Below are 18,719 nucleotides of genomic sequence, written 5' to 3'. Positions count from 1 at the left end.
AACACACAGCCCTAACACACAGCCCTAACACACAGCCCTAACACACAGCCCTAACACACAACCCTAACACACAGTTCTAACACACAGCCCTAACACACAGCCCTAACACAGCCCTAACACATCCGTAACACCCAGCCCTAACACACAGCCCTAACACACAACCCTAACACACAAACCTAACACACAGCCCTAACACACAGCTCTAACACACAGTTCTAACACACAGCCCTAACACACAAACCTAACACACAGCCCTAACACACAGCTCTAACACACAGCCCTAACACACAGCCCTAACACACAGGCCTAACACACAGCCCTAACACACAGAAATAACAAACAACCCTAACACACAGCCCTAACACACAGAAATAACAAACAACCCTAACACACAGCTCTAATACACAGCCCTAACACACAGCCCTAACACACAGCTCTAATACACAGCCCTAACACACAGCCCTAACACCCAGCCCTAACACCCAGCCCTAACACCCAGCCCTAACACCCAGCCCTAACACCCAGCCCTAACACACAGCCCTAACACACAACCCTAACACACAGCCCTAACACCCAGCCCTAACACACAGCCCTAACACACAGCCCTAACACACAGCCCTAACACCCAGCCCTAACACACAGCCCTAACACACAACCCTAACACACAGCCCTAACACCCAGCCCTAACACCCAGCCCTAACACCCAGCCCTAACACACAGCTCTAACACACAGCCCTAACACAGTAAACACACAGCTCTAACACACAGCCCTAACACACAGAAATAACAAACAACCCTAACACACAACCCTAACACACAGCCCTAATACACAGCCCTAACACACAGCCCTAACACACAGCCCTAACACACAGAAATAACACACAGAAATAACACACAGAAATAACAAACAACCCTAACACACAGCCGTAACACCCAGCTCTAACACACAGCTCTAACACACAGCCCTAATACACAGCCCTAACACACAGCCCTAACACACAGCCCTAACACACAGAAATAACAAACAACCCTAACACACAGCCCTAACACACAGCCCTAACACACAGAAATAACAAACAACCGTAACACCCAGCCCTAACACACAGCTCTAACACCCAGCCCTAACACACAGCCCTAACACACAGCCCTAACACACAGCCCTAACACACAGCCCTAACACCCAGCTCTAACACACAGCCCTAACACACAGCTCTAACACACAGCCCTAACACACAACCCTAACACACAACCCTAACACACAGCCCTAACACACAACCCTAACACACAGCCCTAACACACAGGCCTAACACACAGCCCTAACACACAACCCTAACACACAACCCTAACACACAGCCCTAATACACAGCCCTAACACACAGCTCTAACACACAGCCCTAACACACAACCCTAACACACAACCCTAACACACAACCCTAATACACAGCCCTAACACACAGCTCTAACACAGCCCTAACACATCCGTAACACCCAGCCCTAACACACAACCCTAACACCCAGCCCTAACACCCAGCCCTAACACACAGCCCTAACACCCAGCCCTAACACCCAGCCCTAACACCCAGCCCTAACACACAGACCTATCACACAGCCCTAACACACAGCTCTAATACAGGCCTAAAACATTCCTAACACACAGCCCTATAACAGAGCCCTAACACACAGAAATAACACTGAGGCCAGCAGTGCTTTCAGACAATAATATTGACGCAGCTTTACCTCTCTTGCCGGCCGCGCGGTGGCATCTTTCCACAGGTGGATCAGCCAGGTAAGGAGCAGCACCAGGAGCGTGGAGAGGACAACCCCCACGAGCTGGAAATCGATGACCGCATCTCCACCAAGTTCCGATGTCGACTCCAGGCGATGCATGCGGTAGCGCAAGTGCTTGTTTGTTGGGGCTAACATGACTGGTGACTGGTGACTGGCACCTGGCACCACGAAGCGTCGGAAGCGCTCAAGTTTCATGGTCTAACTCATTATAACACATTAGGGAAATCTATCCATAGATTAGCCTACACTGTGTACGTGTATACACTTCGATAGACAAAGCGTGTATGAATGTTGTTGATGATTGGCATACATCTTATGCATTAAATGGTTATTATGAGGTCATAATAATGTAGTCACGCAATACACTGGTCAAGAGATTGCGTCATAATGAAGGGTTACCATGACCCTTTTTACAGCCTACGTCGCCAGAAATCTGCGTGGAGTGCGCGCGTATCTGCGATGCGGTAAACAGAGGGAGCGCGATTTCATCCTTACACAGAGCTCAACTTTAAATAAAATTGCTGCTGCATGGCTGCAGCACGAACCAAGTCTGAAATGTGAAAACGATGGAATCAAACATATTGACTTAAAGGCCTATTCCATATAACACGTCTTGATTTAATTAATAACACCCACAGCACACTATATCACCAACAACAACAACACACTGTGGTTTACTGTACTGCAGAGTACCGTAGCCAACGACAGCAGAACAGTCCCTTGACCCCCGTGGAACCTGTAGTAGAACGGTGCTGGTGTTGCCAGCAGACTGCAGGAGGACGCTCATACCGAACTAACGCTAGCTTCAGTAGCAGACTATAGCAACGACACGCTGATTGATTTGTGGGGTAATTGGCTTGCGGGAGGGAGAAACAGCACAGGAGGTTAAATAACCAGCTAGTGACTTTAGGTTCCACTTGGAGATAGAACTCAGATTAGGGGCATCCATGGAGTGAGGGCTCGCTGGCTGATAAGATAGTGTACAGTCTGTGCCGAACACAGGGTCTCTCTTCTCTCTTCAGCTAGCAGGAGAGGGGGGAGATGGGGAGAGTGAGAGCAGAGCAGAGCAGAGAGAGAGAGAGAGAGAGAGAGAGAGAGAGAGAGAGAGAGAGAGAGAGAGAGAGAGAGAGAGAGAGAGAGAGAGAGAGAGAGAGAGAGAGAGAGAGAGAGAGAAATAGCAGAGAGACCGACCTCTCTCACAGCTGCAAGAGGTGTGCCTGCAATGCTAACTCACTCCATCCATCTCGTCTCACTAAAACACACGGGGCGGATAAGGGAGAGTGTTTTCAGCATGGCCCAATGTAGCAACTGTCACTCCCTCCAGATAGGGCGGCGGAGCATAGCCTCCAAATGAGATTGGGGGTAGCACAACACACACAAATAGGAGGATGGAGAGAGAGGAGGGAGGAGGTTTCTGGGATTGGTAAAAAAAAAACTGAAAAAGGGCTATTTTTTTATTTTTTTATAACTGTCCCAAAAAGACGACAGACTGCCCAGACTGTTATTGTAGAAATGAGCATTGTATTGAAACGAGTCAAAGGCGGAAAAAAACCTGGTATCTAAGCAACAAACAATCGACCATGTGTTGTGTACCACCTTGACTGTCTGACTGTGGTTTTTGTTGGCAACATCTCTGTCTGGGTAGCATTACTTAAGGAAATTACATTAGTGCTGAGTAGCACAACCTCCACTCTGGACAATAACAACAACAACAACAACAACAACAACAACACACCTACACATCTACCCACCAGGGGGGTATTCCATCAATGTCGCTAAAGGAAAATCCTGGCTTATTTTTGATAACTTCTCGCGAGACTTATCAGAATATGCCTGGATATTTTTAGGAGCTCTCGCGAGACTTGTCAGACTAAACCTGGATTTTCTTTTAGCGATGTTGATGGAATACCCCCCAGAGAGAGGAGACACAAGCAACAGAGACAACAACAACAACAACATGACCGCTGTACCAGAGGGAACACTCCTAGGAAGAAGAGACAGCTACAGTATGCCACTGCTGGGCCAGGGGTATGAAACAACTAATGAGAATAAGCTTTAGGATGATGATTTTTTAATGTTTTTGTGATTTATGACGAGAACGCTATGCTCGTTAGAAGCCTGTGTGCCCTTTTGTGAAGATCGCCAGAGTTCACGCGAGGAAACACCCCCCAGGTGTTCACTCACTCTCTCTTTCCACTCATTCGTTTTGTCCAAGTTTTTTTTCCCAGCATGCATCAGCATGTTAAGTCAGGCCCCCCCCCCCCTCCCCGCGGTGCCCGGGCCCTTCAGATGAAATGAGAGTCCTGATGCCTCAGGAGCTCTACAGTAGGGGACAAATACATTTTTCATTCTTTTTTGGGGATGAGCTCAGAGTTAAGATCCACTTCGTCCCAACAGAGCGATCCCCCTTCACACTGAATCTGTCACTGTGCATTTGTGCCTCCATACTGTGCTTTGTCCTTTACCGACATAGAACAGCATCGCAAACAAACTGCATACATGAGTCGGTGTTTGTGTACTGTACATATCCACATGCCTCTTAGGACAGTGAGTGGCAGTAGTATATACAGTATGTAGTAAGACTGCTCAATGGAAATACTGATTGATCAGAAACAACCTGAAGGTATCCAACAGCTAACCCCACACAGCTAGCCCTCACTGGCATCTCCTCAGTGGAGCTGACTGTAGTGTTCCAGCCCTGCCCTGCCCCCAGCCCTGTTCCAGCCCCTGCCCTGCCCCCTGCCCTGTTCCAGCCCTGCCCCCAGCCCTGCCCTGCCCCAGCCCTGCCCTGCCCTGCCTCTTTGCTCTGCCTCACCTCGCCTCTGCCTTTGTTTAGCCTGACTCAAGAGTCGGAGTAAGTCACTTTTTGGCAGTGGTGTGCCGTCAGGGCCAGCAAGGCCTTCTCTGCTGGCCTAAACATCATCAGAATATACATTTTATTTTAATATATTTTTTTCACAAATATGTATTAATGATTCCCCATAGTCTATTCTCTTCATTTCATAGCTTTCCTCTTGGTTGCGCTGCTTCCAGTCTCCGATTGAGATTTGGAGGGCTGGCCTTTATGTTAGAGCTTTTATCCAATCAAAATGTGTTGCTAGGGGGCTCCAAAATCTGCCTGCCTGCACGTTAAACGGTGCCGCCAATTCGACCTGTAACTTAACGTTGGAACGAGAAAACCTGTGGCGTTCCTAGTAAACCTACGTAGATGCGAGCAAAAGCAACAACGGCGCCTGCTGTAAGGCTCAATGATGTCAGCACCCAGCACGTCTTTTGATTGGATACGCACTATTGATACGCACTATTGATACGCACTATTGATATTCACTATTGAGATGCGTATATGCCGGTAGATGTGAAACTTTTGAAAGTGCGCAGGGAAACGGAGCATCACAACGAAAGCTTTCGTTGACTGATCGATAATACTGATCGATTGTGTCCTGTTTTTGGGTAAACAATAACTTTCATTTAGGGGACACAATGAAAGCGCCAAGTCCACAAACAGAGGAAACTACGTTGAGCTTCTTTCTTTTCTGGCTGAAAACAACCCAGATTTACATTACCACCTGTCCACAAACAAAGTGTTTACTGGGACGTCAGGCAAAATACAAAACGACCTGATTTTTGCTATTGCTTAAGTGATGGGAGAAGAGATCAAAATGGAGATTAAAAAGGCACCCTTTGTCGCTATTATGGTGGACGAGACGACAGACGTGGGTAATGTAGCGATCTTAAAGATGTTAGTTTAACACTCTTCATTGTAAATGCGGATTTATTGATTAAAAATGCTTCGGAAATATTAATATAACTCTGTTGTACTTGTCTGACTATGTTAAGGTGATGCAACGCCCGGTTATACTGTGTTTCTGTCTAGTTTCTAGAGCCATGGCGTCATAACGATGGTAATAAGAGGTAGAATAATTCAGGTAGGAATGTGTCACTGAAGGCCTAGGTGTGAAATGCACCGCCCGCCACTGCTTTTTGGTGCAATATTGCCGGCAACGACAATATTTTCGCAATATTTTCTATTGGAAAGCGGCAGCTTTACATTATCTGGGAAACTTTGATCCACGGAGCAACGCAGCAGGCAACTTTTCGGGATCCTCCAAATAGAATACCGATTTTAGTCATGTGACTACTTCTCTCGGCTAAAGACAATCAAGACAATCAAGACCAAGATGGCGGCCAATCTTGCCTGGAGCGAGGAAATGGATAGGCAGCTAATTTCATTCTTCTCAGGTAAATTGAACCATTAAAACATGTGGTTCCCATATATTACGAATGTGTATATATTGTTCATTGTTTCCATGGTTACTATGGGCTCCGGCAGTAAAAATAATGTACACATAATTGGAATTAAGAGTGCTCACTTCAAACCGTCTCAAAACAATCGTGAGTGATTATCCCTCTATACCTCTGGCAAACTAAAGAATGGCACTGACTCTGTGTTTTTGGTAACTTCATTCAAGGAAAAAGGAATACATCCACAAACAACAAAAAAACACTCCAAAGATTTAAATGTTAAGGAACTTATGAGCTAGTCTTTACTCGTTGTCTTTTGTAGAAAGTTGTGAAACTGAAGGGAAACTTTAGCTTCAGTTAATGGCCAGTGTGAAGCTGACTGTGAAGTGGAGCTTCTTAGGAAGGCAAGAGGGTCGATTCCTTTGGTTCAATTTCCAATTTTCCAGTTCAAATCCATGAAGTCCAATCTCATGGAGGTGCCTCCAGTACAATAAACCCATACATCCTAGTCCAGTTCCAATCTCAAATGTCATTACACTGATTTCCATCCAATATGATTCTCAGTCCACTTAGAACGTGCATGAGATGTACTGTAAGTGCATAGATCAATCACAGTCTCATCTAGATGATAGTTTCATTAATCATGGCTTAACCTACACTACTGCTCCATTGTAGACAATGGATATGTAGTTGAAAGGTCATGGCATGGTAGGACTGATGCTGACGAGGGCCGGCCGAAGGACTTTTGTGGCCCTAAGCAAGATTTTTTTTGTTTGACGGCTGTTTAGTCGAAGGGGGGTGCTAGATGAACATACACACACACACACACACACACACACACACACACTCAATAGAAATGATAATAAAACATTATCATTTGAAAAGTTAAATAACAATAAAACTCAAGATTTCCAACTATAAAAGGAACAAACGTGCACATAACAAGTATAAGTAAAAAAAACACTAAAATATAATGTTGCAAAAAAAACAAGGCTCTGGCTGGGATTCAAACCCCAGACTCCAATTCTAACCAACTTAGCCACGGGGGCTCATAATAATAAGAGCAGAACGACTCAAGGTTACCCATAAAGCTGTAGCCTCCCTTCCAAGTTTTGTTGATTGGGGGGGCCGGGTGAGGGGTGCTAGCCTAGCGGAGTTTTGCATTGACAGACGGACGCATCGTCGGACAGGAGTAGCAGAGATTCTCATTGACGGGACATAAAGTATAGCCCCCTCTAGTATAGTATAGTATAGTATAGTATAGCCCCCTCTAGTATAGTATAGTATAGTATAGCCCCCTCTAGTATAGTATAGTATAGTATAGTATAGCCCCCTCTAGTATAGTATAGTATAGTATAGCCCCCTCTAGTATAGTATAGTATAGTATAGTACTGTATAGTATAGCCCCCTCTAGTATAGTATAGTATAGTATAGCCCCCTCTAGTATAGTATAGTATAGCCCCCTCTAGTATAGTATAGTATAGCCCCTCTAGTATAGTATAGTATAGTATAGTATAGTATAGTATAGCCCCTCTAGTATAGTATAGTATAGCCCCCTCTAGTATAGTATAGTATAGTATAGTATAGTATAGTATAGCCCCTCTAGTATAGTATAGTATAGTATAGTATAGTATAGTATAGCCCCCTCTAGTATAGTATAGTATAGCATAGTATAGTATAGCCCCTCTAGTATAGTATAGTATAGTATAGTATAGTATAGTATAGTATAGCCCCCTCTAGTATAGTATAGTATAGTATAGCCCCCTCTAGTATAGTATAGTATAGTATAGTATAGTATAGTATAGCCCCCTCTAGTATAGTATAGTATAGCCCCCTCTAGTATAGTATAGTATAGCCCCCTCTAGTATAGTATAGTATAGTATAGTATAGTATAGTATAGCCCCCTCTAGTATAGTATAGTATAGCCCCCTCTAGTATAGTATAGTATAGCCCCCTCTAGTATAGTATAGTATAGCCCCCTCTAGTATAGTATAGTATAGTATAGCCCCCTCTAGTATAGTATAGTGTAGTATAGTATAGTATAGTATAGTATAGCCCCCTCTAGTATAGTATAGTATAGCCCCCTCTAGTATAGTATAGTATAGTATAGTATAGTATAGTATAGCCCCCTCTAGTATAGTATAGTATAGCCCCCTCTAGTATAGTATAGTATAGTATAGTATAGTATAGTATAGTATAGCCCCCTCTAGTATAGTATAGTATAGCCCCCTCTAGTATAGTATAGTATAGCCCCCTCTAGTATAGTATAGTATAGCCCCCTCTAGTATAGTATAGTATAGTATAGCCCCCTCTAGTATAGTATAGTGTAGTATAGTATAGTATAGTATAGTATAGCCCCCTCTAGTATAGTATAGTATAGTATAGCCCCCTCTAGTATAGTATAGTATAGTATAGCCCCCTCTAGTATAGTATAGTGTAGTATAGTATAGTATAGTATAGTATAGCCCCCTCTAGTATAGTATAGTATAGTATAGTATAGTATAGCCCCCTCTAGTATAGTATAGTATAGTATAGTATAGTATAGTATAGTATAGCCCCTCTAGTATAGTATAGTATAGTATAGCCCCCTCTAGTATAGTATAGTATAGTATAGCCCCCTCTAGTATAGTATAGTATAGCCCCCTCTAGTATAGTATAGTATAGTATAGCCCCCTCTAGTATAGTATAGTGTAGTATAGTATAGTATAGTATAGTATAGTATAGTATAGTATAGTATAGTATAGTATAGTATAGTATAGCCCCCTCTAGTATAGTATAGTATAGTATAGCCCCCTCTAGTATAGTATAGTATAGTATAGTATAGTATAGTATAGTATAGTATAGTATAGCCCCCTCTAGTTGTCTAAGCGACCGCTTGATCTGCTGATGCCTTCGGCCGGCCCTGATGCTGACCTTCCATTTAGCAGTGTTGTGGATTTCATTGATTCTTAATAGATTGAACCTAGTTCCTAGTAAAACTTATAAAGCACAAAGAGCTTAAATCAATTGTCTCCAAGGAGGCCTTTTATTAAGCAAAGTCACATGAGCGCAGAGAGAAAAGAGCAGACAAAAAGCAAAAAGCCCCCCAACATTGGACGGGACTCATTTTTATAGAACTGTCCTTGGTCACGAGGTCACTATTCTTGGGAACCAATCATATTATACAAATCTGTGATTGCACAACTTATGGGCCCTGTCCATATTCAGAATTGTTCACTGCGCCACAGATCTTGGCCCATCCCTTACAGGAAGGAAATGGGCCTTCCTTGAGTGCTAGATTCGCCAAACTGTAGAGAGACTTCAATTCCTCAGTATAAAATGATATAAAACTATAACATCAGCTCCAATGAGATTGCTCATACCATGGACAGGTCAAAGGAGTTACTTCTCATAGCGGTTACTGACAGGCATGGGGAGCAGAACAAAGTAGTTTGGGTGCACTCACAAGTGGCATGCTTTTCTTTCTTTCCTTTTGTAGTCATCAGACCAGGGGCCTCATTTATTAAAATGTACTTGAACGTCATCTTTAACTTGCACGTAAGCACATTTTTCTAAATGGACGTAAGCATTATTTATAAAACGGGCTGCGCTTGTTTAAAATTGCGTACGTCTGTCATCTGTAAATACCAAATATACTTGAAATTGAATGCAGGTGAATGAGCTTTGTATTTACGCCCTGTCATAGCGGGGTGCAGACACCAGTGATATAAACATACCATACTAGTCCATCAGCACAGTATGGGAGAACTTGGTGATAAGCATAATACCAGTTGACTCAATTAGACATAATATACTCTGCGCTGTGGGCTATGGTGTTTTTTTTAAGGATTTTCTGTATGCCCATCCAGATCCATTGTGTATGTCAACATTTTGATATGGACCCATATGATCGTAAATAACCTTATAACAGCTTATAATGCTAAATACCGAGGAATCCTGGGGAATCACAATGAATCTCGCCTTTATCACGCCTCAATTCTACAATAGCCTAATGGCATATAAAGGAAGACTGAAATACAATCATAAACATCAGTTCCCTTTAAATCTTGAATTTAACTAATTTTCTCGGCTGTGTTGTTCGAGTGCGGCTCACATGCCTGTAATAACTCTGCATAACCAGTAGGTAATGTGCGTACGTCAAGTCAATACCTGACGTAGAGCTACGATCGTTTCCACTGTCAAATTGACTCACGTTGACATAAATCACTACTTTGACGTGGTTTTCTACGTACGCCACGGGTAAGATCAAATTTGATCCAAAGTACTTTCTATAAATGAGGCCCCTGCACATACTGAGATTTCGGCTGAGCCGTTTTTAAGGAATGCTGGCCTTGAACAAGGCCCAGCCGAATCCTCAGTACAAGTGTTGATATTTAATTAGATGACTAACTAAAAGCAAAGAAAAGCCTGCTGCTTGCATGTGCATCTAACATGGAGGCATTCAGCAGACCTTTTAGGTAAGCACTGCAGCTTTTTGTTTGCTGCGGGAACCACATTATAGGCTTAGGTATCTAGCCTACAACACCAAGGGTACAGCTCAATCTATAAAATCGTAGTAGTTTATTAGCATTGCATAGCATAGATACTTCATCAATTCATTCAGGCATTAAGCAAATGCATCAAAACATCATAAACAGCTAAGTTTAAGATAGTTATGAAGCCATGTTATCAAACTTAGACAGGGAAACAGCTGGAAAGACCTCTCAAACAAGATCTTTACAGGAATATCACATTCTTGATCAGCCAGTTCTCATCATGTTTGATATGGTTAACAACCCCAAAGACCTTCCTCAATTGCCCTACAGTCTCCACAGTAATTTCTATATTTCATTCACAAACTCGACCGCAGAGCCACAAAATAATTTTCTTTTGGAATCCAGCAAAGCAGTTGAGAAGCTAAAATGGGGCATATGAGGTTATGATTTCACTGAGTCAACACCATTCAACAGCCGGTAGATCAAGACAAGCAGTCCCTGGGACTCAATAGCTGCTGCCTCTGCTCTAACACCGGCTCCACTCTTCAAACAGACAATGATCAGAGTGAAAGAGCCTGAGAGGGAGAAGGACCAAGCTGTTATTCAACCCAGCAAGAGTCTGTCCTGCTACACCACTTAATCTACTAGAATGTGGGGCTACTAGGAGTGTCGGACGCCTGTCGTGGTCACAATGGCCAGGGAGTGTGACTGTGTGATGCCTTTATGAGACTGCATGATAGGCTGCAGCCCCTGTTTTTTCCCCACCACAGTATACAAACACCCAGTGGTGCAACCCTGCCAGACTGAGCCCTTTAAATGCACGTTTTTTTCCTTTACTACAATACATGTGTCAAGTGTTATTTGATATTACATCTAGATGTGATATTACATCTTGAAACATCTGGGGCTTAGTCCAGCCCACGATTTTGTCGACGGGGGGTGGGAGGGTAGCAGAGTTCTTGATTAACGAGTGGTAGCTTGCGCTAAAACAATGGCGATGAGCTAAATCGATGGCGATGTGGTAGATGGCGACTTTTACATTTGTTTGTCTGCCCCCCCCCCCCCCCCCCCCCCCCGCCAAGGAGGGCTAACGACGTCGCTGCCAGCAGGTACTGTGATGTTACTGAAGGTTATATGGTAACAGTGCTACATTACTACACCATAGGTCACATCTAAGTGCATGAGCTACTGGTAATTTACGGGGTCGGAGTTCCTTATAAGGTCAAGGATCTGGATCGTGATGGGCCGGGCCATCTTTTATCGGAGGACGTGATTGGTGCAGACATGGGTGACCGCAGAACTGCCTGAGCAAAGCAGAATGGGAGGTGGATTTACGAGGGTTTGTGATTTTAGAAGCTGAGTCTGTACTTCACTAGGGCGCAGCCGAGTGTCCTTGGGAGGAGACGGTGGAGGGAGCTGACCGGTGTTTCCTGTACTTGAGACAGTGCATCCCTTATCCAGTCAGGTGACTGAGGTTGGGGTCACGACTATTGCAGGGCCTAGGTGGTAGAATCTGCTGGCTAAGTTTTCTTATCCATAACCTTTACAGCGACATCTGTTTATTCAAGAAAGAAAACTAGCTACTGCCATGTACCTTGTATTTTGTTTGATTTGATGAATCAATTCCACTTCTATTTTTGGGGGAATCACAAATCACAAGGCTTGAAGAAACTCTCTGTTCCCACAGAGTTTGAGGACATCTGGCACGGTAGTCATAAGATAAGAAGCACGGATGCAGATGGATGGTTGCTAAGGGTTATGAGCTGTTGAGTAAGCAGAGGTCTTATGCACTGGCTGGATCGCTGCTTAGACTGCAGTTGTAGAGTATGAAACGCATACCACTACAAAGTTCTACGTCGCAAGCATGACATTTCCCATTCAATTCATGTACATACTATATGCACTCTTATTGAAGCTTTTTTTTCTTCTGAACAAGCTTTTGACATTTCATGTCAAAGTTCTAATTAAAGTTCTAATTAAACCTGCATCTCTAGCCGGTCTCTTGCCACTCGTGGTGCACTTGACTCCGTGATTAAAATCCAAAGAGTGCGCTGCACCTGCACAATCCGGGTTCGGCACTTTGGAGTGCGTCAGGATCTGCTGTCGGTCAGGTCAATCTGAGATTCAGTAACTGCAGCTTCACTCCCTTGGGCTGCTGCTGTAGTACTAGTAGTATTAATCATCAGTTTCTCCATGAGAGTTGAGAGGGGAAATATGCTAGACCTGAAGGAGTGGTCAGTCTCATAAACGGCTCTTACCTTCAGATGACTGACACAACAAAGCAGATAAAAAAACAAAACTGTGATTCGACTCTTTCATGTTCCCCCCCTCTTTCTTCCCTCTTCTCTTTCTTCTTCTTCTTCTTCTTCATCCTCTTGCTTGCGTTTCATTAATCTCAAGTGCCTCATCTGAATTAGCATGTTGCTAGTGTTAGTAGAGCAAAGGCAGATGTGAGCCACTCTCCACACAGCCAGATTCTGGTAGTATCAAGTCGGGGGATTCAGGACTTTTATCTCCTTTAATTATGTAAATCATATGCCACAGATATTTTTCTTATCAAGACAGGGGGGAGGCCATTTTTTTCCCTCCCTACAGCAAGCTGGGATAAGACTCCCAACGAGGAGAGAGCAGTTTATCAAACTTAGTGACAATATTTCATGGAGATATATAGGGAAACATATACACTTTATCAAGTTGAACTACCTATATCCCCTTTTCCCCATTTCCTGGAGGAATTATATACGTCTTTTCTGCTATTTTACGATATATGGAGGTAGGTTGCTTTCTGTTGTCCTTAGCAACACAGTGAAAAACCTTATACTGTACAGCCAACCAAGGGATTTGTAATGTACAGTACTGAGTGTGTGTGTGTGTGTGTGTGTATGTGTGTGTGTGTGTATGTGTGTGTGTGTGTGTGCACGAGTGTGTATTACTATAGTATATCAACCAACCACGATTTATTGCTTCACACGACAAAATGTGTCCATGAACAATGTTGTACAGTAGGTCTTTCATCCGTACAGTATATGTGTGGGGGTGAATTGTCATGCCTATCATGCTGCTGGCAGTATGCCTTTCAACCTTCAAAAACACACTAAAAAAGTTGACAGTGTTATTAAACCCAACCAAGGGTAGGGGAATGAATATTAAATCATGGCCACGCATTGAAGGGTTGTCGTAAATCCTCACACTGCTTCCGTAATGGGAAATCAGCCAAAAAGGTGATGCAAATTAAAAGAGTCATGGCTTCACACACGGCGATAATTGCAAGGATTGTGTTCGACAATACAGATTAGTCTGTCACGCTCCCTCACCTTCTGTGGCGCTGTAAACAGCCCAGTTACAGAGGAACTCTGGTCAAAAGCTATCAAACTGAATCTATAATGCCGTTCATATTACGGGTTGGGGCTAAACTAGTACCCCAGAAGCTAGTTGCTGTGAAGTGTGGACAGACTGTCAATGAGACTTCTATGACTCAATGACTTCAACACTGAGCTACCCAGAACGATGTTAGAGCCATCCAAATGATCACTCCATTGTCAATGTAGGCTACATGTTGTGAACTTCATTTGTGGAAATACTACGTGCAGAGAGTTGAACAGAAACGTCAGGTAACAACTTGGAATTTGCCTGTCTTAAGTTTGATGCAATCATAATCACCTGTCAATCAAATGAAGAAAACAAGGGTTTGATTTGAACATGTGTCTGACCACAGTCTATGGTCACCCACAGTAACAGGTCTTTACAACTACAGGAGTTCAAATGAACTGTACTCTTTGTATCAAACTTGCCAATATACATATGTACAGGAGAGAAAACATTTGTATTAATTTATTACCTGCAGTGAAGTTGTAGCTTCCCGAAAATCCAATTGCCTCCAGTTCACCATCAGAAACAAATTTTATCCACAGATATCGGCTACTGCTCCTGATGAACGGTGGCCTATGCTGGCCACAGTAGCGTCCGATGAGGGGGGAGAAGCCAAAGGGCCCATCCCGGACCTCGATGTTGTCAAATTTACATTCCCATGAAGACTCAATAGAATAGGTCTCTTCAAAGTGCAGATCAATACACTGCCTTGGAGGAGCTGGAGGTCACAAATAAGCAGAAATATATAATAATATAGGCATTAATTATCCGTCTCAATCCACATACAGAAAGTCATTTCTATCGGTATGGATTTCCTCTCAGTGAAGACCTTCCCATTATCCATATTTCATCAGAAAAAAAATCCAGTTGGATGAAACAGTCAGATCATAGTTTTTCTCCAGTCCACTGATAAAGTCTCTCTGCAGAGATGATCTTTCATGTATTCAATTCGGTAATCTTGTTATGGCGTAACCTAATCTCCTCCACTGAGTAATCAAATATCAACCCCCAGTATGTAAATTAAACACACTGAAATTGCAACGAGCTGTCTAATTTCATTATGATTATCAGCCAAACATCAGCACATGAACGGAGCTGTCCCCAAATCCCTCCAATTTACAAAGCATATTTTGTCATTTATTTTCTTTCAATTACACATGGCGCATGGGCCTGCAGTGGAACTCTAGCCAGGCTAGCAGGCTGCACCCATTTACTCTAAATTCCACTTGAGTTAGAAAACTATGAGACTTTTGTTGAGATTTAAGGCATTGTACGGATATGTGGTGTTGTTTTGCGAAGAGTGTGGACAGACTGTCAATGAGACTTGACTCAATAACACTGAACCTCCAGAACAATGTTGGAGCCACAAGAACGACCACTCCATTGTCAATGTACATGTTGTGACCTTGATGTGTGCAAATACTATGTGCAGAGAGTTGAACAGAGATCTCAGGTAACAACTTGGCTTTCTTTTCCCTTTTCTTCTTCTCTTATTGATGGAATCATAATCATGTGCAGTCATGTCAAAATACCTCAAACACGGATTAATAGCCACAAAGCTCAACAGTGATTTCTTTTGTAAACCTCAGCAGATATCAATCAGAACTGGACATTGAACTTTGAACTGAAGCCTATAGCTGCACCAAGTAGTTTTTGAGTTACATAAAGGGCATTTACCTTCAATGATGTAAACGCACTCTGTCTCTGGGGGGTATTTGCCGGGGTAATTTGGAGAAGTGAACAGCCCCCCTTCTGGTTCTTTCACCCAGGTTCCACATTGACCTGCAGGCTTGACTCCAGAATTGTTTTTCACTGAAAAAAAGAGCAGAGTGTAAAAGTTGCCAGTAGATCTGAAAGTGTGATGAATGAAAAGTCAGAGATGGAGGCATAGGGCAGGGACATAAGGATGGTTGGAAGTGATAGGATGCATTGTACCTGCTGTATCCTTCTTCGTTGTCCCAAACACCCCAAGTATGAGAAGACTTGCAACAACTGCAATAAGAGACACAATCAATGTTGGAAGAATACACTGAGGAGCAATGTCATTAGGCCATTATTTAAAAATATATATCTTAAAGAATTGGAGTTGGAATAGGATACATGTGGAAAAATTGCCAGTTAAATAAATTATATAATAAAATGACAATGTTTTTTCCCCGTTTTTTTTTTCAAACAACTTTACAATCATTACTAAGAATAACTTATTGTAAGCCCTACATGTCATTCTGAGTACTTTGCTGACACTCGTCTCATAGCATAGAAATGTATGCTTACTGTAACATTAAATTAAAACATGTAATTCTTTTTTAATTGATGATAAATCGTGAATGACTAATGACCTTTGATTACTCAAAGTTTGTCAACTTTTACAATTCGAATCGAGTCGCGATGGAGCAGGAACAGCTTAATTCTTGAGCCTGCCACACAGCGGACCCGCAGGCTACATGTAACGGTGCATTTGCGCACTGTCCGTCATGTGGATGGGACGTGCGTCCGGTAACTGCATTCTTCTAACAAATGAATCTGCATATAGTGTCTATGGAAAGTATTAACTGGATAACTAGATCCCAATGGTATGAACCCCAGCAAACCAACCAGTATGTAGATTATATTCCTTATCTCCTGCTACTAGGCTACATGAGTGATTGAAAACTAGGCAACCAGACAGCAACCCCCCCATGATTGGGGGGCACTCAATAAAGGTATGTGAGGTAAGCATGCATTTCTGTCCAAAAATAAGTGATGAGTGCTGATGACTTACCGTGAAGGAGGCTGTGCCCATGTACCATGTCTATTCCTTTCACAAGGGGCTTCAGGCTCAACTAATTCCATTTAGATAAAGGACTACTTCAAGAAGAAACGATTGAGATTGAAGGGAATTGTTGAATGGACAGCACACCGCATACCTTTCCACCTTCCCAAAAAAAATAAAAAATACAGGGCAAATGTACAAATGTATTCCCCTCAGAAGCCTAATAATGAATTGTTTAATGAAAAGAAGATGAACATTCCACAGTGAAAAAATCGCAACTACTAGTCACCAGTTTCATATAAAACCAAAAACAGGTCTAAACATTCGCCCGATTTCCATCCAAATGTTTCCAATACCCTTTGGTGCTGTTGGTGCACTGAAAGGATTAATAGTTCCGTCATCAGCGTTCCCTGATCGCTCCACCTTTGCAATCTTCCCGATGAAAAGATTTTTGGGGAAAAGGCAGCAATCTTCAATCCCGTTATTAGGAAAAAATAATCCTATGGAAGCGTGTTAAGCCATCCTAAACACATTTTCACATTTTTTTTTTCTCCACTTATTCTGCGATGCGTAAAGAATCTCCCGTTGCAAGTTCAATTGGAAAAACTCGCAACGTTGAAGAATGTTGTTTAATCTCACCCTTTTTCTTCTCAATTTACCCAAACGACGAATGATGTACGAAGAGCATCTCCAGTCTTCTCAAGGGCTGACTGCGCTCTGGAACCACCAAGAGTTAATAACGCATATTATCATAGCCCTCCTCCAAGCGCTGGTCATTCATTCATTCGTTCATTCTTTTAAGTCGGGTAATTGGTTAAGTCGTCTTTAAGAACGATAAAAAAGAAAAAGAAAAAAAACACGCTAACACCAACATATGCAAACTACTTTGTTTTAAAATCTGATCCAACTTCGTAGATGTTAACGCCAAGAAAAAGTAGAAAAAGTAGAAGAGGGGGGTCGATGTTTCTTTAAGATTCTCTGCAAGCAGACCGCAGAATCCAACACCTCTGTCGGCGCACAGAGAAAATGTACAAGGTAAGCAGAAAACACACTCTAAAAGGAAATGGAAGAAACAAGCGACACCAGGAATATGTCAGAGACGCCAGTCCATCAGAAACTCCAGGCAGAAGTCACCTACAGCTTGAGAGAGACGAGGGACTATCTCCCTCTCCCGCGAACATCATATGGCGGGGTCGAGATTGGAATAGAAAGTACTGAAGCATGCAGTCTCAGGAGAAGTCATTCGAGAATAACGGTTCCATATCTCGAACCAAACCTTTGATTTGTGTCCATCAAATCATACCATTTAATACACACACACACACACACACACACACACACACACACACACACACACTCACACACACACACACACACACACACACACACACACACACACACACACACACACACACACACACACACACACACACACACACACACACACACACACACACCATCACTGCATATCGTTTTCCCCTAGTCTATAGGACATAGTTACTAATTCTCATAATTGGTATTCCTAGAAACATTCATTTTCATGAATTTCATTTTCAATATTTAATTGAACTTGTCCATTGTTGGTTTGGAAGAATGAGCCAAATGCCGATCCTATCTCTTGATTCCCATGTTGTGTTAATAAAGCAATTATTGCTGCTTGCGCTTACTGAGAAAATATTGTTTTACGTATTGAGATTCACACACGTGAAGGAAAAGTTTAATTACACATGTTTGCTACTGCCTTTTCCTCAACATGTCCAGTTAACCCACAATCACATCCCTCCTTCCACCGTTAGGAATATACGTTAATCATATCATAATTGCATGTCAACAACAGTTCTAATGAGGCCATTCAAATTATCCAGTAGCCTGTGTGACCTCAGAGAGCTTAACCAATGAGGGAAACATCACCATTGTTTATCAGCCAGTACTGACTCTCAATAAACAGTGAGATGCACCCATTGCAACTCATTATGGATACATGCAGTAGTCATCACACCATTAGTGTAACTGTAGGGTTGTAACTGAATCCCCATTGTGGTGATAGACTTCAATCACTACACTAGCAACTGTGTTGATGAGGTCATTGTGAT

At 42.7% G+C, this 18,719-nt stretch overlaps 1 protein-coding gene across 1 annotated transcript in view; it reads right to left on the bottom strand.

Annotated features, from left to right (window-relative positions):
- The window catches only part of neto1l (neuropilin (NRP) and tolloid (TLL)-like 1, like), a gene marked incomplete at its 5' end in the record, with an annotated part of 106,872 nt that extends 90,209 nt beyond the window's left edge, over window positions 1–16,663 (bottom strand). The window contains 4 exons of the mRNA XM_080542988.1: window positions 14,344–14,592; window positions 15,552–15,686; window positions 15,810–15,866; window positions 16,636–16,663. Of these exons, the coding sequence (XP_080399114.1) occupies window positions 14,344–14,592; window positions 15,552–15,686; window positions 15,810–15,866; window positions 16,636–16,663 (469 nt within the window). The remainder of the gene's footprint in view (window positions 1–14,343; window positions 14,593–15,551; window positions 15,687–15,809; window positions 15,867–16,635) is intronic.
- Window positions 16,664–18,719: the final 2,056 nt, after the last annotated feature.

Source organism: Nansenia antarctica (genome assembly GCF_963989245.1).
Source record: "Nansenia antarctica genome assembly, chromosome: 12".
NCBI lineage: Eukaryota > Metazoa > Chordata > Actinopteri > Argentiniformes > Microstomatidae > Nansenia > Nansenia antarctica.
The sequence above is the reverse complement of the archived record's forward strand: the minus strand, read 5'-3'. Positions and strand labels throughout refer to the sequence as shown.